General features: G+C 40.2%; 1 protein-coding gene across 1 annotated transcript in view; it reads left to right on the top strand.

The window, feature by feature from the left end:
* The window catches only part of htra4 (HtrA serine peptidase 4), a gene marked incomplete at both ends in the record, with an annotated part of 45,521 nt that extends 27,432 nt beyond the window's left edge, over nucleotides 1-18,089 (top strand). Inside the window, 8 exons of the mRNA XM_079250967.1 lie at nucleotides 4,279-4,378; nucleotides 4,479-4,683; nucleotides 6,098-6,292; nucleotides 6,393-6,425; nucleotides 6,766-6,880; nucleotides 6,971-7,028; nucleotides 15,745-15,840; nucleotides 17,924-18,089. Of these exons, the coding sequence (XP_079107093.1) occupies nucleotides 4,279-4,378; nucleotides 4,479-4,683; nucleotides 6,098-6,292; nucleotides 6,393-6,425; nucleotides 6,766-6,880; nucleotides 6,971-7,028; nucleotides 15,745-15,840; nucleotides 17,924-18,089 (968 nt within the window). The remainder of the gene's footprint in view (nucleotides 1-4,278; nucleotides 4,379-4,478; nucleotides 4,684-6,097; nucleotides 6,293-6,392; nucleotides 6,426-6,765; nucleotides 6,881-6,970; nucleotides 7,029-15,744; nucleotides 15,841-17,923) is intronic.
* Nucleotides 18,090-21,648: the final 3,559 nt, after the last annotated feature.

Raw genomic sequence — 21,648 nt, 5'->3', positions numbered from 1 at the left:
TATTAAAAAGATTAAATATAGTATTAGATTAAATAGTACTTAGTATAATTGTTAATGTCGTATTGTATTTAGTATTATATGGTATTGTTATATATCTCTCTGTGACATTGGCTAGGTCACTAGGATAATTATCAACAGAAGATTTGTTAATATTAAGATATAAAATTTCATGAAGTTCAGGGTATTGCTGACCAATGAGGCTTGTAATCTATCAGTCAGAAAATAGGAGAAAACATATGAATGGAATTTAAGATTGTTCTAAGAAATTCACACCTCTCCCAAACCATCATATATCCCAATAAACTAATTTTGACATTGTCATCTTGTTTTACAGCACACAAGCTGTATCTAAATAATGTTAGAAAATCTAATGAATAACGGGACAAACCATTGAGCCATAACTAATACACTGAGGAGACAGAATGTTACAACACTTATAAAGATGACGACCCCTCAGCTGCAAGACTGACTGAACTGTTTGTGTTGGAAGTTAAATCAAGTTGTAGAAATTATTAGAAAATCTGTGCCTGTAATAACTAAAGCTGACCGCCAGATGTCACTGGTATGGTCACTGGTATAAGGCATTGAAGCTTTGACTCTTTTTCAGTACAATCAAATAGAAGCCTCAAAGCTTCGCAAGGCTTCATCAACCCATCTCTAACAGGAAGTTTACTAAAAAAAAAAAAAAAGTCACTTCCTGCATTTGTGGGTAAATACATAGCGATGACTTTAAGGGTTCTTTCTCTCATCTGCAGCCATTGTTGCAGTATATCTCTGCCGTATTCATGCATTAGACAAAATAAAAAACCCAAAACAGCGATAGTTTCATCTGTGGCTCGCAAGTGGAGGAAAGAGTATTCTTCTTCACGCGGTTCTCGTCCTCTCTTTTGCTAGATACTAGTGCAGCGCCACCTTTGGTGAGAATGGGGATATATTATTGTAAAGGTTTGGCTTGTTTGACCGAAGTACAAATGAACGTGCCTATGTACTTTGTACTATGTAGCTTATGAGGCACCTTATTTGACTAAAACAATTGTTTCAATCTAATTTTAAGCAATTTTGTGTCATTGTTTCAATAAAGTCTTACTTTCAACACTCATCTGTTTTTGGACTTCACCAGTTTGATCGGTTTACATGTCAGTACACGTGCAGCCATTTGCTAGGCGTACACATCTTAGAGTGAACTTTTTTTTTTTTATAGTTGCAGGCCAAAATTTGGTGCTCTTAGAGTGACTGCATGAAATTATTCCTAAAGCCCTCAACACCTGACCATCTTTGACAAGTAGCTGTTTAATGTTATAAATGATGTGATAGCACATATGGACTGCTAACACATATTTTCTATCACTAGGCATGTAGACCTAGACAATGATCACTGACAATTCCTCTCCCCAGGATGTACCAACCAACCCTACTGGATCACTGACTATTTCTTTTAAACTATATTTTTCACCTTCACCTACAAAATCCTTTTGGGGTCAGATGAGCAGTGATAAGTAAGGCGTATGTTGTCCAAGTGCTGTTTGAAGGCTGGAAACAGGAAATGTGACTGCAGTGTAGACAGGAAAATCCCTTCCCTAACAGCAGAGAGTTTGCTTGTTGTATCACAGAAGGTTCTGGTGAATTTCTCACTGCAGTCTATGTTTACCTGCACTGCCAATCACAGCACAGCACCCCTCCTCTGCTGCAATGAGATGAACAGGTTGCTGTTAGCATCCCTGCTGAAACCAGCTGCTGATCCAACCAATGGTGCAGTTTGACACTATCAAGCAATCTGTCTGCTGCTTTCTGTTATCCCACAACAATCTTCCATTTGCTAATATTAATAAAACTAATTAAATTAGAAATTAATTGTTTAAAAATGCCTTGGACATGAAAAATGTAAAGCAATTCAAAAAGTTGCCCAATGGTGCCGTAAAAGGGCCAAAAATATTCTGTACAGAGGCAGTATAAGTCAGCACTAGTAACTTATCAACTAGCAGTGGCAGATGTCAAGATAAACACTCATTCAACTTGGACAGTGTGAAAGATAGTTCTGTTTCCACAAAAGAAATGGAAGAATTTCTTAAATGTTTTCTCTTAGTGATAGATGTTTGTCAGCAGCAGTAGTTGCTGTACTTTCTTGTTATGCCGATGGCAACACAGCTGCATGAGATGCTGAGAAGGTCAGAAGGGTTTCTAAATCATGTGACAAATCCAGTAAGTTTTTTAACGTGGACTGATACAATTAATCCATTATATCAGCATTTGAATGATCCTAAAAGTGTAAAAAAAAAAAACTTGAAATGGTCAACCCAAATTTCACCCAAAGCCAAAATGTAGTCTGATTGTATATAATAGACACACTGGTTAATGAGCAACAATAAAGCAACAGAAGCTCCAAAATCATAACTTTATCATTTTAAGATTGTGATATGTAAAAAATAAATGACTAAAGAAAAAAACGACTAACTTAAAAGATTCTTTTAGAGTCAGGATGATGTGCTCATGCCTCCCTGACCATCCAACCCAATATAACTATTTCACATTTTTGAGTCTACATTGTGATGCTGTTATGTTTCAGACATTATAACAAATGTAGCTTTTACATGTTACAGTTACAGCATGTTGGAATCAGGGTTTATGGAGGAAACAGACCCAAAGGATGCAGAAGAGAGAGCCATAGCAAGCTGATTGTCTTCAAAGATAAATGCATATCTAACTGAAAAGCTACAGGGAACCCTCGACACCTTGGCTGCACCTACAGATTCTGTCCATAAAGGTTATTATCAGAATTGTTGATTAAAGGTAGCCTTGGTAGAGTCCAACCCTCAAACAAATCCGACCTGGTAATGCGGACCATGCTCTGACACCGGTTGTACAGGGACTAGATAGCCCGTACAAGGCTCGAGTATCACCCACAGGAGTCCCTGGGGGACACGGTCAAATGCCTTCTCCAAGTCCACAAAACACACAGAGGTTGGTTGGTTGGGCAAACTCCCATTCCCCTTCTAAGACCCAGTGAGGGTATAGAGCTGGCCCACCATTTCACAACCAGGAGGAAAACACTACTGCTCCTCCTCAATCTGGAATTTAACTATCTAACAGACCCTGCTCTCCAGGACCCCTCAATAGACCTTACCAGGGAGGCTGAGGAGTGTGATCCTACTGTAGTTGGAGCACACAGTCCGGGCCCCCTTCTTATAGAAGAGGTACCACCACCCCAGTTTGCTAGTCCAGAGACACTGTCCCCGATGTCCACACGATGCTGCAGAGGTGTGTCAGCTAGGAGAGCTCCACAGCATCCAGAGCATCCACCCACTGGGCCTTGCCACCCAGTAGCTTTTTTACAGCCTAAGTGAATCAATAGGAAAGCCCACCGCTGGATCCACCGGCTCTGTTTTCTCATTAGAAGACATGTTAGTAGGATTGAAGAGGTCTTAAAAGTATTTCTTCCACCAACCCACAATGTCCCACGTTGAGGTCAGCAGACCCCCATCCTTACTGTACACAGTGTTGATTGAGCACTGTTTCCTCCTCCTGAGTCGTCAGATAGTGGACCAGAATCTCCTCAAAGTTGTCTGGGAGTCGATCTCCATGGCCTCACCAAACTCCTCCCATGCCCGAGTTTTTACCTCGCAGACAGTCGAAGCCGCATCCTGCTTGGCCTGCAGATACCTATGAGCTGCCTCCACAGTCAGTCCCACAGGCCAAAAAGACAGGCCTTGCAGGACCTCTTGAAATAAAATTTTGATTCTTGAAAATAGCTTATTTTCTATAGTAAACATTTATAAAAAAAAAAAAAAAAAATTACAAGGTTTCTTTGTCCAAAAGGTCATTTGCAGCTCTTAACAAGTACTGAACTGAGAACAAAAATGTTTAAAAAATGTTGCAGACCCCTGATCTACAGATCATTCAAAGATATTGTCCCAGATTTTTGCTACTTGTTAAATGCTTCATACACAACTGGGAATGTAAAAATATTTGTTTGGTTATAACAGCAAACAGACAAACAAAATAAACACATTTATTTAAGATTAAAGTCTCTCTTTAATGTGATTCCATGTATTTAATGTGTGCGTAACATCTATGTTGTAAACAACCAAGTGTCTTTGTAACAATGTTAGCATGACGTTAGCATGATTTCACCATCAGGTTTCAGGTTTTGCTCTCTGTGGAGATCATGGATATTGGTGAAAATTAATTTCCACCCATGTTTTCAGTCTTTAATCATATGTTTGAGCAGGACTTCTGTGTAGCCTTCCTAAACTTTTCATATGTTATCCTATATCCTAACAGGAGTGCATCATCCGGGAAGCGTGCGCTACAAGTTCAACTTCATAGCAGATGTGGTGGATAAGATTGTCCCAGCTGTTGTTCATCTGGAGCTTTTCCAAAAGTAAAACTAAACCAGGAAATTTAAAGTAGCACCTATAATTTATGTCACTTTTATCAAAAATAACACCCAGTTTTTTGCTTTTGCCCTGTTTGTTTTCCAGTGTGCCATTTTCAAATGATGAGGTCTTTGTGTCGAGTGGCTCTGGGTTTGTTGTGTCTGAAGATGGTTGGATTGTCACCAATGCCCATGTCCTTAGCAACAAGCAGCGAGTCAAAGTTGAGCTGAAAAGTGGTGTCCATTATGACGCTGTGGTCAAGGATGTGGATGAGAAGATGGACGTTGCTCTCATCAAAATTGAGCCAGAAGTAAGTGCTTTGCTGGGTCTCTGGAGACTTTGGGCTGAATTAAGTTTAGTGTTTTCCTTTAGCTTGGTAGCTACATCAGAGGCTAACATAAAAGTGGGATAATGCTGTTCACAAAGTGGACCAGAGACTCCATAGGGAAAATCATTAACTAAAAGTTACTGCCTATTGAGATTATACTCTTTTCCTTCACATGGTCACTTTCTCTGGTGAAATCTTCTGATCTTTATTTTGTAAATTTTTTTGTTGCCGTTTTGAATAAAACATGCCACTAGGCATGCTCACAAACACCACCCCGCTTTCTATGGCAGAAATCAGATTGGGACTGAAGTGACTCTTCGGTCACAATCCACTTAGCATGAAGTACATCATTGTAATCTTTTGTAACCATCCGATTGCAAGAACCTCTCAAGATTTACTAGGCAGATGTTTTACACGTTATGATTGCTCTCAGGAAGTGACAGTTGCTGTTTTTCCTGTGAAGCAGCCCTTGTAGACAGGACAAATTTTTCTGAAAGGCAAATTGTTGATGATAAAAAGCCCCCCCCCCCAAACAAACTAAGCTCCATGTAGTGTGAGATTCTGCAAACAGGAAACAAGCAGGGACAAGTTTGTTTGACTTTTCGTAAATGTCTGTCAAAGTCACATCTACTGAGATGTGACAAAAAAATGTTTTTGTTGGATTTTTTTAGCGCTATTAGCAGTAATTAGCCTGACAAGCAGCAACAGATACGGCTTTAGATTTTGTGGGAAATTTTCAGACTGCACTGGTGGTGCGTTTTAGTGTTCCCTATGGAGGTATAAATAAAGAACAGTTCTACCTTATTCCACAGTTGGTCTGTAAATCAAGGTAGACAGCTAATGCAACAGACTTCAAGTTGCTGTGTGAAGGTTAAGTAGTGTGGCCTATTGTTTTTGCCTCACTGTTTGGATCCTCAGGCTAAGTGAGGTCAAAATAAGTTTATTACCACAGGTGTCACTACATAAAATGAAATGAAATGCAGATCTTTAAGATAGTTACCTTTGAATATATATATATATACATTCATTTTTGGTTCAAAGGTCACCGGAGGGTACTAAAGCTAATAAGGGCACAAAAGTAAACGAGTCCCTTTCGTGCTTGTTGTGACGGATATTAACATCGAAATCATTCGTTTAAGACTAATTCTGTGACTTAATAGAGACTATTATCTGACATGTAACCCTAGATTAATTACTTTCTTATTTTTGTTTAAATTAAATCTAATATCAACAGCAAAGACATAAAAACCAACAAATTCTTGCCGTAAACAGCTTCCATTTGCCATCAGACAATCTAAATTTTGTATCCGTAGCTTTAAACCTTCTTCAGTGGCGCAATGCTCTGAGAGTATCTGCTGTTTCAGCCTAATCCTGTTGGGATGTGTCCTTGTTCCAGGGTCCCCTACCTGTACTGCGTCTTGGCCAGTCGTCAGACATGCGTCCAGGGGAGTTTGTTGTGGCTGTGGGAAGCCCCTTCTCCCTGCAGAACACCGTCACCACCGGCATCATCAGCACGGCTCATCGCAACGGCCTCGAACTGGGATTCAAAGACTCAAATATGGACTACATTCAAACTGACGCCATCATAAATGTGACTGAACTCGCACAAACAGCATTGCAAGCCAAAACACAAGTATTGTTTAGACTGATCAGTTAGTTCTGATGTTTTTTTCTTTTCTTTGGATTCACAGTACGGAAACTCAGGCGGACCACTCGTCAACCTGGTAAGAGGAAAGTAAAGGAATAAAATCAGAAAATCTGTGTGCTTGTTATTCTGTTTGCTATGTAGGAAATCTTTCCTGTTTCGTTGAGGATGAGCATCGTGAGTTGGCTTGTGTGGATTAGGATGCTGGGATTGCTTATTCAGGCACATTCCCTCCACGTTCTTTCCCAGGAACACAGTATTCATCCCCTCAGTAACAAGACTGATGAATAATGAGCTACAGTGTGCGTGGACGAGAAATTAATTCCACTCTTTCTGCTGTTTGCCTCTTCAACCGGCACAGCATTTAAATCAGCGAAGACTACCAGGTCACAGCTCTCCTGTCATTTTTTCTGCAACAGGATGGAGACGTAATAGGCATAAACACACTCAAAGTGGCTCCAGGAATCTCGTTTGCCATCCCTGTGGACAAAATCCGGCAGTTTCTAGCTGATTTCTACAACAGACAGCTCAACGGTAAGTGTGATCTCACATCTGTCTGCAGGGCTTAGTTTATCATCTCATCCATTCAGTCTGTAAATCGTGTGATCTGTGGTGTGCCTCTAGGAAATGCTGAACCAAAAAGGAAATTCTTAGGCATCCGGATGCTGCAACTCACACCATCGTAAGTCAGCAAATAATTTGCTCTTGCCTAATGATTTTAAACAAGATGTGAGGGTGTTGGGGAAAATTGTTATGAGTTTGGTTTGAATTAAGTATTAGACATATATGCATTGATTTGCTGTGATCCTGCTGTGTTTTGTGTCTATGCACAAAGCTTTCTTTAAGTCATATGATCCTTGTCTGGAATGTGCAGACAAAGTCTGAGACAGGAAGAGTTTCCTGCAGGGCATCTGTTTTTGTCAACTGCTTGGTTGACCAGTTGTCTAAAGGTTAGAGGTTAAAGGTAATAAAGTAATATAGTGAGTGATTGATGCTTAGTGAGTTCAGTTTAGTCTTAAATAAGAGATAATGATTGTTTCATATGGTCTGCCCAGCAACTAGGAGGAGTTAAGCATGGTTTATAATTGGGTGTTACTTCAGCATCTGGAGAGAGAGTTCTCTCTCCAAGCTCCAGCGTGTGCTTGTATTAGTTTATAATAAAATGTTCATTGTAAGAAGACAGTTGACTCATAAATGTATTACAACTTCTCAAGACCAGAGTATTTTCCACCACAGTTTTTGGGGGCTCGTCTCGGGATCCTGCGTCAGTCCGCCCAGGTTGGGGATAGACGGGTTGGCCACCTGAATCCACAGATTCATCCTAAGAACCTCAATTAGAGAATTTCAGAGGACAGGACGTCTTTCTCCCACCCGTGGTCGACTACGCCAGGACTCCTTCTGAACCAGTGTGAAAAGACAATGGTGAGAAGTGTTATTCTAAATTTACATTAATTTTCAGACTCAAACTGGAGTCAAACATTACTAGAAATTTATCACAAATTAATAATCAATATTTTAATTAATAATCACAATATTTTTCTGTTTTGTGGTCAATTGTCTTCATTATTCTCATTGTGACAGGGATTCTCCTCCTCACCTCCTCATCGAAAGAATAACTCAAGGGATAAGAGAATAACTTAAGACGAGATCAGGTTGACGTCATAAATAAAATCCTGTGAGTTTAAGTTAAGTTTAGGTTAAAGTTTAAGTTAAAAATCGTGAGTAACAAGACCAAGTCGTAAGTGCTGTGAGCTAGACGTAGCAAGACCAGACCAGTAAATCTTGTGAGTTACAAGACCGAGACCAGTAAATTAGTCAGTAAGTCCTGTGAGCTCGAGAAGCAAGACCAGGCCAACCTTGAGTTAGAAAACTGAGAGGAAAGCCATCTTGAGTGAGGAGGAACAGAGAAGAGACTGTGTGGGCTGGTTTCTGGAGACATTGAGAATTTTGCCTGATAATTCTACAAAGGTGTGGGATTGACCCTCTGTGTACATCCGCTGCAAACAGAACTAGTTCCTTTGCAGTAGGAGGTTGATGTACAGCACCATTAAGAAGTTGAAATCTCTGTCTTCATGTGAGGGGAAACTGGGGTGGTTGTGTAAAATTTCCTGTGTTAAACTTGATTGGACTGATTGTGTGGAGAATTAAAACCACGTCTTGTGAAGCCACACCGGACTCTCGCAGGAGAGCCTAGAAGCTTGTGTGGGGGTAGACAAACGTGGGGGCACGACCCATTCACATGCATTCATCCAACTGTTGAAGTGAATTGTTTGTGTAAAATCTAATTTACTGCAGTAAGAAAAAAAAAAAAGAAAAAAGAAAAAAAAACAAACAACAAAAAATGTATGAGAGAAGGAAGTGAGGAAAAGAGTGTGTTCATTAAATGCCTTCTGCTCACTGAAGGAGATGATGTCATAGCATGTTAGGCAGAAACAAACATATAAATCCTGTGTAAAATAGCTGCTTGTGCTTTTCTTCCTAAAGCTTTTATAAGAGCATAAAAGCCACTCCCTGTATGAATGTGGAAACCCTTTTCCTAAGGAAAAGCAGTTCTTTATTATCACCTGAGAACATTTTAAAGAGCAACAACATATTAAGAATGAAAAATCAGAAATGTGAGAGATGTGATTTATAGTATTAGGAACTTACTATGTTAAATTACTGTACATTGTGTGGGCAATAAGCTTAGGTTTCTGTCTGTTCCCTTTCAGACATTCATAAGGTGATTTTTATTCCTTTACTACTGCTATTATAAATTTACACCTAGCATGTCTAAATAAATTTAGATAAACTGGAAATAAATAATGCAGCTGAAGGATGCTGAAAATAAGCATAATGTTAGGAAAAAAAGAAAATTCTTGACCTTAAAATAGGAATGGTGAACCAACGTAACTTTGCTAGAGTAAATTTCTCTTGCAATAAGTTCACTTTAGCTAAATGTGAGCTAACGGCGAGAAGAGAAGTTCTCAGAACAAGTGTATCTTCTTAGCAAGATCATGTTCAGCTTTCCCAGGAGAGAACTGAGTTATGAATCCACTGATAATATAGTCTCACACACACAATTACAATGTAATGTTCAAGTTACATGATGTTCACAGCACAGAACATGGTCCACATAATATGTTTGCCACAGGATTCAGAAGAAAACTATTATAATTATGAGGCTATGATCTTTATTTTCCCCTTACTGGAGAAGAAAATACACCACATGACCAAATGGTTCAGTCTCAAAAGCTCGTCTGCTGTATGGTGTTGGACACATTGCAGCTTTCCCTTCTAAACCCTTGTCAGCATGCAGCTTGGTCCACAGGGACCTCAAATGTCTATCCTGCCTGAGGGGATTCAGAGGAGGGGCTGGGGGAGAGTGAGTTCTTGATCCGGGTCACCGTAGAGTTCTGGGTGTCACGCGTGGTCAGTCAGGAGACTGGAGCAGAAACGGTCCCTACAACCTAAAGCATCATTCCACCTCCCTTCTGTGTCAGCTCTGAGTCCTGGAGCAGAACCTGATATGCAGATGTGGCTGCATGGACCCGGCCGCTGCTGATGGCCTGGAGATCCCAGAACCAGAGGGTCTGGCAGAGCCCTGTTGGTTGTGACTGTGAACAGTGTGGATATGGCTCCTATGGTGGACATGTGAGCTGGATTTTCACCTTTGACCTCTGGAGGTGATGGATCCTCCTTGTCCTCAGACTGTGTTTCAGTTGTGGAATTTTCTGGAAGTAAAAGACTAACGAATGTGGCCGGCAGGCAGCACAAATCCCACCCCGACTACAGAATCAGATGATGTTTTCTGGAATAAGCTGCACCCTGATTCTGTCAGAAAGACTGTTCGGTTCACTCAGTTCTCTGTGGAAAACCTGGATCTCCTTCCTTGAACTTTTGCCTACTTTCTGATCCTTTACATGTTACTCTTAATTAATTACACATATGAATCTGATTTATCTACCAGGAAGCTTTGATGAACATGTGTCGGGCACTTCCTGGCATGAATTTCTGATTGTATGCTGATTGGAGGAGAGCATGGTGGCTGTGGCGCGTCTGACTCCTGAGCAGATCGAGTGATACGAGCTGAATGATTATCCACAAGACCAGGCCAAGGAATGAGGCCCTACAACCAAACATTTACTCACTGTTTCTGCTTAGCTTTATACCACATTTATGAGCATGCATAAAATTTTGCACTCCTGCAGACTTCTGCAAGTGAACAATGACACAGACATCTCTGCTCTGCTGCAGGGAAGCTGAACAGTTTATACAGACAAGTCAACTTCTGGCACGCTGTGCCTTATAAAAAAAAAAAAAAAAGTGATGAATACTAAGTTTTTAATGTTTGAGACAGAATAGATGTCAAAAGAGAAAAAATAAGCCGCTATATGACATTAAATAAGAAGGTAGTTTTGTAATTTCCCGACTTCAGCGAATGCAACACAAGTACAACAATCTCCGTGTTTTATTTGCTGACAGCTTGGTGTTTTATCCCTAATCTGAATTCATTATTTTGAATTAAAGCAGATATGCTCAGTGGTTAAAATACACATCAGATGATTTTTGTTTAAAGAGTAGAACCAACTCTTGCGATGGCTGCCAGTAAACAGACCAGTCTCTTAGTTAACACGCTTAATATGTAAACAAACAAGTCATTTAAGCCCTGTATGTCCTCAAAATTAACATGAATATGAGGCAGATTATTTGAACAGTATTGATACTTCCAAAGTTAAGCTAACTATGCTAAACCGTTAGCCTTGGCCTTTTCTGTTACACACGTTTGCATTAAAATCATTAAGGAAGAAGTGCTGCTGTGAGTGTGTGCACGTACATGCGTGTGTCGTGTTGTTGTGGATGTGGACAGTTTTGCCATCAGTATTAGAAGTTTGTTTCTAAATGCTGCTTAAGTTCAAATGTAGATAGAAAACAAACAGCTTTATTATGACCTGAAGGTCTCTGGCTGTTCAGTACCTGAAGTCCAGCTGTTAAAGATGGGTTTACATCTTGTTGCTTTATGCTTATGCTTATGTTTACAATATATTTGGAATAGAAAGCCAGTCTTATTATGATCTCAGTTTTGTGTGTGTTGCTCCTGAATGGGTCTGTTGGAGTCTAAGAGAGACAAATCAGAGTAAACCATGAGATTAACTAGACTACATTACTGATTAAATCAACAGTTCTGAATGAGCTTTATTTAATATATGCAGAGATTCTTCAGTGTGGTTCTGCTTCTGTCATTTAGCAGACATGACATAAACAACACGAGCAGTAAATCAGAAAGGAAATTTCCAGCATGGATAAGTGTTGGTCAGACTGCTGGGAGTCCAGTTTGACACATGTTCTGCTATGCAGTACTAGAGGATTTTTTCTGGTTGTTGGTTAAGATGAGACGACCTGATAGGAACTTTGCAATAAGTAATTAAATGAATTTGGTTACTTTGAATGATTACCTACCAGATAAATGAGTGGCCCTAACTGTTGCTTTGTATTGTTCATGTTTTACTCCATGACTGTTTAGCTGAAACTGACTATCCTCTGCACCCCCCAGGCCTGGCCCCTGACCGACCTCTAGTTGACCCTGACTTGATTTTCCTTTTGATGCTGTTTGCTCTGACTGTGACGCGGTGGAGGCTGCAGCTCTCCCGTCTCAGTTCTCGTTACTTGAGCTTACTCTTTAGCTGAAAACAAGTCCATGTTTTGGCGCTCTCTTATGAATGACTTTCTGGATGCCATTTTCCTGAATGTTTTCCTCCCACAGGTTGCAGACGGGGAAATTTCCTTCTGGCTCTCTTTTCAGGTCTTCCTTGGACCAAAAGTACTTTTTCTGGTTCTGATGTACATGCGCATGCGTAACATGGAAACATGGGCTTTTTTGTGATTCTTTTTGCAGGACCCTCACCCAAGTGGGCATGGTTCCTTCCAAGACTGCCTGTTCAGACACAGCTCTGTGTGAAAGTAATGTTTTAACATATTGTCCTAACCTCATAAGAACCCTTTTCAGGCATTTGCACACAGGTGAAAGCTGCCCTTCATGAATCAGCATCTACGCAGCTCTATTCACTTCAGCCTCGAGATTTTGTCCTGATAAGAAGCTTTAAACATCAGCGCTGGAACCAACATCGATGGTTTAGGCCATTTCAGGTTTTCCTGACGACCCAGACAGCGGTAAAGGTCGCAGAGTGAGCTGCTTGGCACTACAGATTGCTTGAACCTCCTGAAGCTCTTCAGTCTGAAATTACAGAAGAATAACGCACCACCCAACAAAGGGCAGAATAATCCCTGTGGTTGCGTGGGTAAGTGAGATAGTCTACTCTCACACCTGAAGACCAGCCTTCGCTCTCAAGCAAGATCAGTGTGAAGCTGAAGTGAATGGCTCCTCACTATTGTAATTTCTGAAAGATTCTTTTAAAACCCGACAGGCATGAGGCTCCTGATGTTTTGAGAATGTTGTCTTCTGTATGTACTTTTGCGTTCTGATAACAATTTCTCTTCTTATTGTTGGTCCTGTAGGACCAAGAGGAGGGAGAGTGTTGGGGAAAATTGTTATGAGTTTGGTTTGAATTAAGTATTAGACATATATGCATTGATTTGCTGTGATCCTGCTGTGTTTTGTGTCTATGCACAAAGCTTTCTTTAAGTCATATGATCCTTGTCTGGAATGTGCAGACAAAGTCTGAGACAGGAAGAGTTTCCTGCAGGGCATCTGTTTTTGTCAACTGCTTGGTTGACCAGTTGTCTAAAGGTTAGAGGTTAAAGGTAATAAAGTAATATAGTGAGTGATTGATGCTTAGTGAGTTCAGTTTAGTCTTAAATAAGAGATAATGATTGTTTCATATGGTCTGCCCAGCAACTAGGAGGAGTTAAGCATGGTTTATAATTGGGTGTTACTTCAGCATCTGGAGAGAGAGTTCTCTCTCCAAGCTCCAGCGTGTGCTTGTATTAGTTTATAATAAAATGTTCATTGTAAGAAGACAGTTGACTCATAAATGTATTACAACTTCTCAAGACCAGAGTATTTTCCACCACAAGGGTCTGTGGATGGGTTTGGGGTTGTAACAAAGCCTTGATTGCAGTTAGAGTCATCTACCCAGCGGCTCTACACACATCTCTTTTCTGTTAAGTTGTTTTTGGGCTGCAGGAGACTGTTCTAATGATGTTTTTGTATCCAGCTCTCGTTATTCGTCTTTGGCTGTGCTATTAAAAGTGATAACCACTGCATTCTGTGCTAGTTTCTCCCTCTAACGCTCATTTTCTGTTTTGTTCTATCTTTGTTACTAAATGAGAAGTGAATCCTTTACTGCAGAATGACAAGTAGGTTCTGGAACAAACTGGAAGCCAGTGTGACCCGGTGACCACGTCATAATGAGGAAATCCATAAGATTTAATTAAAGTCATATGACCAGGAAAATTCACCCACTTTACATTTATTTAAATTTAAAATTAGTTAAATATAAGCTCATTTGAATATCACATGAAATGTTACATAATTTTTCATGTATATATATATATATATATATATATATATATATATATGTGTGTGTGTGTGTGTGTGTGTGTGTGTATACATGAAGTGTGTGTAACATTCCATATACATATATATGTATATATATATATATATATATATATATATATATATATATATATATATATATATATATATATATATATATATATATATATATATGTTTTTTTTTTCTTGTTTTTTTTTTAACTAAACAAAAATGCAGAAAAAGAGTGTAGAACAAATCAACTTCTTGGTTCATCAGCGTTTAGAGCCAACATCATTTGGACATCATTACACTCTTGTCGGCCTTTCACATCTTGGCCAACACTTCATAGCGTTTATGCAGAGAACTGAGGGTTGTGGTTTACAGTTCTTCATGTCAGCCATTCTGCTGCAGGGATCAATGTCCACTTCCAGCCAAACTGTGGCATTCAGGCACATCCTCTCACCTTTGTCTCTGGAATACTTTGTAGTGCCAAAGGACTTTAAGGTCCACTTAGTGACCAGAAGGTGTCCAGACCCTGACAAGCCCAAATCATCAGTATTCCACCACCGTGCTTGACACTGTGGTTTGGTTTTCCACACATGCTGCTGTGCATTTTAACCAAACATTTCCACCTTGTCCAAAAGACATTGGGCCTCATTCACCAATATTGTCTCATCAATCATCATGGTTTTTTTCTACACTTTAAACTTTAGACTTTGACTTTATTTCATCCTACAGCTCTTGGTATGGAATAAAGTGCAGGAAGCAACAGCGAAGAAATAAACACGCATCACAGCAAATATAAATATAACACACAAATATACACATATGTATGAATAAAAGTATAAATAAAAACAACCTCACAAGCTACATGCATATTTACATGATGGAATATGAAAAAAGTGTCATGACTGTAAAGATGAGTTGTACAATCTGACAGCGGCGGGAATGAAGGACCTGCCGTAGCGCTCCGTCCTACACTGAGATGACACTCACACTGCTGCTGAAGGAGCTGCTCAGCCCCTCCACAGTCTGATGCAGCAGGTGAGATGTGCTGTCCATGATGGATGTAAATTTGGCCAACATCCTCCTCTTAGGTTGGACTTTTAAGACTTAAAAGTCATCCAAAGGAGGAGTGGACATTTTTTGTTTTAGGTTTTTTTTTCCTTACAAAAACCCTTCCATCAGGACAGACAAACATCCCTGTTGTATGTCGGCTAAAGGGGATAATGTGACACAGTTGAATCAATGTTTATTTCTCTTTTTATCTCCGTCTACTTTCTTCCACAGCTTGTAAAGCATAATACCTCTTGCTGTTTTAAATGCAGTGCACCAACAGAGGAAGTGTTTTAATTCAATCCCATCTTTGCTGCAATTTATTTGTGAGTTATTAAAAGAAAGAAATTCTACCCCGAGGGAAATTGCAATGTTCAGACATTAAACAATATTGAGCCATTTAATTTAAAATAACTAAATACTTTGCAAATTTAAAAAAAAAAAGGTGTTTTAAAAATATGACAAAAACATGACTGCAATTTCTTTATAATGTTACTGAACAGTAAAGATAAAATAAATACTGACTTTCAAAGCGATCAGATGTGCATGGGAGAACTCCGGAGTGTTTGTAGAATTTGTTCACATGTTTTTATGAACGCCACAATCTTCATTACAAGAAGAAAAACAGTAAGAAAAGTTGGTGTTTTTGTGATACAGATGATAACAGCTTAGTTTAGAGAGAAGCGAGTCAGCAGAGAAGAGAAATGAAGCAGTAATTCCTACCGATGGACACACTCACCCAGAACATCACTGCTACAATATAACAGATTAGTTAAGCGGGGTATGTTCAGGTCGTATCTCAGATGTTCGGCAGAATAATTATGACAGTAACGTTGACTTTTGCACTGCTTTTCTCTGTGTGTTCAGTTTAATCCGAGAGATCAAAGAGCGTGTGCACGAGTTTCCAGATGCAGCTTCAGGAGTTTACATCTATCAGGTCATACCTGGAACAGCAGCGTGGCGGTAAGATCCAAGCCCCAGTCTCCTCCTCTTCTACTCTCTGGTAACTCCCTTCATGTCAGCTTTAACGCTACACCAGAGTTTAAACATGCTTGTTTGCAAAGGAAGAAAAAATGCCAGGGGTGTCCAGCTCCGGTCCCTGAGGGATGCCATCCTGCAGGTTTTCCATGTGTCCCATTTCAACACATCAAATGAAGAAGTAATTTTGCAGAACTTGATTGACTGATGGATCTGTATAAAAGATGGAAGCAGGTGTGTTGGAAGAGGGATACCTGGCAAACCTGCAGGACAGCGGCCATCAGGAACTGACTTTGGACACCCTTGCACTACGCCATTCAGTTTGGAAGCTTTTGTGTTAAATATATGTGGAATAGATAAATAAATAAGACACACATTTGCAGCGAGTTTAGGCTTTATAGAATTCAGCAAAAGAGCTGCGAGCTGGCACGTGGAAGAACAAGGACAAGCTTGCAGCTCTCAAGGCTGCAGATTAAACTGATCAAGTTGCTTTTTCTGTTGCACTTCCCACAGGCAGAAAACTGCCGTGCTTCTCCTGCTAAAGACATAAAGTAAATCACGCTCTTTAGACTCGATTCACAATTCACCTCCTGACACCGAAGCCTGAAGCTTTGAGTTGCATTTAACGGCAATGCTGAATTATCCATACTCTCTGCACCTTGCAGCCTTATCGTCTTGTAGTCAGCCTAAGCTGATCAGCAAGAGTCATTGACTGTGTGTAAAAGGCAGCCTTCCGCTCGCTCATTCATTCATTTCTATTCCGCTAAGTCTAATTCAGAATAGAGGTATTGTTACAAACCCCCGGCTCTGCGAGGGGAAGAGGGGCAGCAACATTAAAGACAAAAGATAAGTTGAGGGGAACAAAAGGGTTTAATATTTTACCAACATTTTGGTCACCTCACAACGTTGCTGGTTCACACCACAAAATGATCCAATAGCCAAAGAGGACCAGATATCCAAAGGTCAACTACAAGGGCCGACAAAACAGCAGCAGCAACACCAAACAATCTCAAGGTTTCTAAAGTGGCAAGCTGTTCCACACCAGAACAACAGCTGCCCTCGGATGTGTCCTGCAGAGGCAGCCTATGGCACAGGTGTGATGGCACAGTTGCTTGTACACTCTCAAAAATAGAGGTACAAGATAAGGACATTTCTGTACCTATAGGTACATTTTAAAGAAATGTTCTCTCAGAAGTACAATACAGGTCTTTAAGAGACCAGAAGCACACCTTCAGAGTATGAAAAAGGGTTCAAAGTGACATAAAGTACAAATTTGTACCATTTTGACCATAAGGGTACCTGCAGCATTGAAAAATGTAATGTTAATGGCTGTAATGCTACAAACTAGAGCAGAGTTGAGTGATGACAGTAGTACTACTTAACAGTCATTTACTACACCAGACAATGAAGGTCAGATGCTGCAAACTACGTGTATGGCTGGTCAGTATTTTGAGTTTTTGAAGATTATTTCTAGATTAAAGATAAGATAATATTGCTAAGTGGAATGGACCAGGCCTAATGCTGTGAAAACATAAAAAACATGACTTGATAAGGTGAGGTTGAACTTGATAAGGTACAAAAATAGACCAGAACTGAAGGGTACAGAAATGTCTCTCAAAAGAGTACACCCCCAGCGACAAGCATTTGTACCTTTTTAGGTACAAGCTGCTACCTCTATTTTTGAGTGTGTAGGAGTCTTCCTGAAATACACAAGCTTAGGCCTGGGGCCGGAACAGTATATATGGGAAAACTGCTCCACATTTCTATTGATTTATGACATTTTCCTAATTATTTTCAGTCTCAGTCTCCAGTTTCACGTCTTTATTAGGAGGAAATGATGATTATATTGTCATACTTTGTCATTTAAAGCGTGAAACACATGACGCAGTGAAGACTAAGGTGGCCACAGTTAGATCCATGTTTGCTTTTAACATCTGGTTGCAGAAACTGGAAGTGGTGACGACCAAACTGCAGGACTTCAGACATAAAAAATGCCTTCTGCGGATGTGATCGCTGCACCGTAACGCATGTTTCAGCTTTACCGATGTGTGTCCTGTTTTTGCCACAGAGCTGGAGTCATAGATCATGACATCATCATCAGCATCAACGGGAAGCCCATCTACACCACGCAGGAAGTGAGCGAGGCCGTCCAGAGTGGCACCGCGCTCGCCGTGGCGGTGAGACGGAAAGATGGAGACGTTATGCTAACCATCATTCCTGAAGAGAGGGACTGATTCGAACGATACACAAAGAACTGTTTCCATCTGCACATTGCTAAGATTTGGGATTTTCTTCTGTCAGCAGAAGAAAATCAAAAGACTGACTGTTCCAGCCTGCAGTTTGGTCTTTTCCTGTTCTGATCTGTCCGTCACGGCCAACAGGGTCAACCTGCTGCAGCTCCTCTCTGCGCTGCGAATGTATGGAAGGCATGCAAACAAATACAAGATGTACTACAAAATGCAGGTCCAACAATGAAAGGACATAAAAAAACATGTGGCAGAACAGACTGGAAGTTCTTTTTTTGGTTCAACAGCTGCACATTAGATTTTATATTTAGCTCCTGAAACGAGAATAAAACTTGTAGAAGGAAATGTTGGGCATTAAATAGACACACTTAAACATAGTACTGCTTTTCATGAACCAGTGGAGAGAAATGAACACCCCAGTCTGCCCAAACAGAGCGACGGCTTCATACAGACAGCATTTAAAACAACTGTTTGACTAAACAGTCGTGATCTGTTTTACACTTAATGTCCATTCAGACTATTTTCATTGTGAATATTTGTGGAAATAAAGTGAAATATGATAAATTAGGAAACAGACTGGGACAGAACTCATCATGACCACTAAGAATTGCTGGTTTAAGGTGATTTGATCCAAATCCAGTCAGATTTCTAGTTTCATTTGCTATTTAGAATATTAAAAAAATACTTTGCTAATGAATTCAATTCCATTCATGCTGCTTCCATATTGAATGTTTCTGCACCAGCTTGTGTTTCTACATGTACTCTGAATGATTCCCAGCCATCGCTGAAGTATTTTAAAAGCTGCTGCTCTTGATGTTTATCCTCAGTAACGATAGTTCTGGTTATTTTGCTATTATTTTCACAGCCTCCTATTTAGTCTTTAAAATTATATTTCTAAGTTCTCTGAAGTGGACCTTGGGAGCTTCTCCTGCATCACTAGTTCTAGGGATGTTATCTGCAGGATGTTATTGCTGGTATTGCCACCAAGCAGAAGACTGCCTGCTTTGCCATGTTTGTTAACAAGTTTCAAGAAAAGCTGCACAGAAAAGTCTGTTTAGGGAAATAAAACAGAACTGTGACAGTACAGTTTGAGGAGAACCACTTTAGCTCCTTAGACGCATTTCTTACGAAACTCTTTTAAAGTTATTGGACCAGGATGGTCAATCGAATCTAAAATTGAGATTTCTCTAAATGATTTGAAGCTTTTTCACAATTTGATTCAGGTTGAAAAACCTTCAAAACTTTCCTGCAGAAAATACATCAGAAGGTTTGATCATTTCTGTCCAGTGGAAAAGAAAGCAGCCAGGAATCCTGAAAGATGAATTCTGAGTGGGGGAAAAAAAACTGATAAATGACTCATTTATCTCTGACAGTGACCTGAAACATGTCTCATATCGGTACTTTGACAAACTGCTACACAAATGCTGTTGCAAACAATGTTTTAGGTGCATGTCACAAAACAATTTGCAGGGTAGAAACCCAGAACCTTTACTCCATTAAACCATGCTCTGTGTGTATACACCATCTTACAATATAAGTAGTTTTAATTCTTTGACCAAATGTTTCTGAACTTTTGTCGTTCAGCCAGTTGAAGCATTTTGACGTTTGTGCTGGTTTGTTGACGGAGTTGTGTGTATTTTGTGCTGATGCTGATTTACAACACTGTAAATGTATTGAGAAATACAGATAAGTGAAAACCTAACAATCTTGTACAAATTTATTTTTGCAACAGCAGGAAAACAGCAGGACCAGTCATCCCAGTTACTTGTGCAAACATTAAACGACCAAGTGCAAGTGAAGGCAGCACATGTAGACAGATCATGTTCCCCTTCTGTTGCCACGTCCCCAACACATGTGTTAGTGGCTGGGACATGTTAAACTATAAAAATAAATAAAACATGTAAGAAACAATCCTCAGCCTCGATGGCTTCTTTAAGATCAGAGTGAGAAGAGTCAAGCCACACCTTACAAAAAAAAAAAAAAAAAAAAAGTTAAATCATAAAACCAGTTTATTGAAATAAAATAAATGTTACAGAATAAAATTCCTCCTCCAACCAGTCCTGTAAAACGCCACTACTGTGGCTTGAGGTGGTCCTCTCCTCTGCGGTGACTTACGTCCAGTCAGCGCCTTTCCTTTCCCTGCGGCGCCACGTTTCCAGCTCACCTGCAGGGAAAAGGAGAAACGGCAGCCAGCCCCTTTCTCTGGATCCTAAACACGGCCATCATACTCACGCTTGGTCCTGGGCCAGGAATATCCAGAGGCCCAGGGCCAAGTTGCACCGTAGGACCCAGAATGGCTGCTGCCCTTCAGGCTCCTGGTACCGCCATCACACCGCCAAGCTCAGGTACATCTCATCCAGACTGCTCCCTCCTCAGCAGTTCCTTCTCCAGCAGTTCATTCCTCCTTTTTTCATTCCTTCCTTTTCTTCTGTCTCTCTCTTTTTCTCTCAACAAGCTTGTTTTCTGTTTTCTCTTCTTTTCGATTCTCTTTCTGTCCCTCTTCTGTCCTCTCCGGTCCGGTCCAGCACTACAAACTTTGTAATACAAACATTTATGCAAAATAAATAGAAAAATAAAATTAAAATCCAGAATATCAAGTGGAACATTATATCTATGATGCTTCCCTTGGCAAAGTAAATTTGCCCAGCAGAAAACAGCATCCAGAAAAACCATTTTGCCTGCATAAATACTGGACAAGACAAAAAACAAAAAAACAAAAAAACAAACCAAAAACAGTTCATTCCTTCTCCTTCTTCCTTTTTTGCCCTTTTCCCTCCTCTTCCGTTTCCACTGCCATCTTTCAGCAGTGTGTCCTCCTGCTTCCTCCTTTCTCCTCCCTGTCACACCTGCAGCTCCACTTCTGTAGCCTCCTGCCAGGACACCCACAGCTGATCCTCACTTCAAAATAAAATCCGTGCACTTTGACCCCCGCCACACATTTCAGAATGACTAGAATGTCTTCTCAGTCTGATATTTTGAAATAAAGTTTGATTTGAGTGCATAATGTTTCATCGTGCAAAAAACTGTACAACATGTTGCTGGAGAAAGTTAAAGCGACAAAATGTTGTGAACTTTGCACAACAACGAGAAAACACCTGTAATCAGCTGTAGATCTCACATCCTGTCAGCGTTGCCATGCCAACACAGTTCATCAGGAATTTTATCTTAGATATCTTCTCATCAATACACACACTTTCATTCAGGCAGCATTGGGGATACACAGCTGACAGGCGCGGTGATTTCCGTGTGTCCACACTGTGGACACGTTGTGAAGAGGATCTAAAAGTCTAAAACCACCAGGTGTGTTTTACCTGGGAAGTTAGCTGCTTAGAAATGCTGAGCTCAGATCAGATCAATCTCCACAACAAGGCATTATCTTTTAATGAAATTATTGATGTTTGTGTTTAAAAGAAATCTTCTCAAGGATAAACGCATTTTGCATTTATTCATTTTCTTAAGATGCTTAATTGGATGAAGGGTCACGTGGAAGCTGGAGCCTATCCCAGCAGCCTTCAGGTGAGAGGCAGGGTACACCCTGGACAGCTCA

Source organism: Telmatherina bonti, assembly GCF_933228915.1.
Source record: "Telmatherina bonti genome assembly, chromosome: 13".
Classification (NCBI taxonomy): Eukaryota; Metazoa; Chordata; class Actinopteri; order Atheriniformes; family Telmatherinidae; genus Telmatherina; species Telmatherina bonti.
Note: the sequence above shows the minus strand (reverse complement) of the source record. Positions and strands in the feature narration are given on the sequence as shown.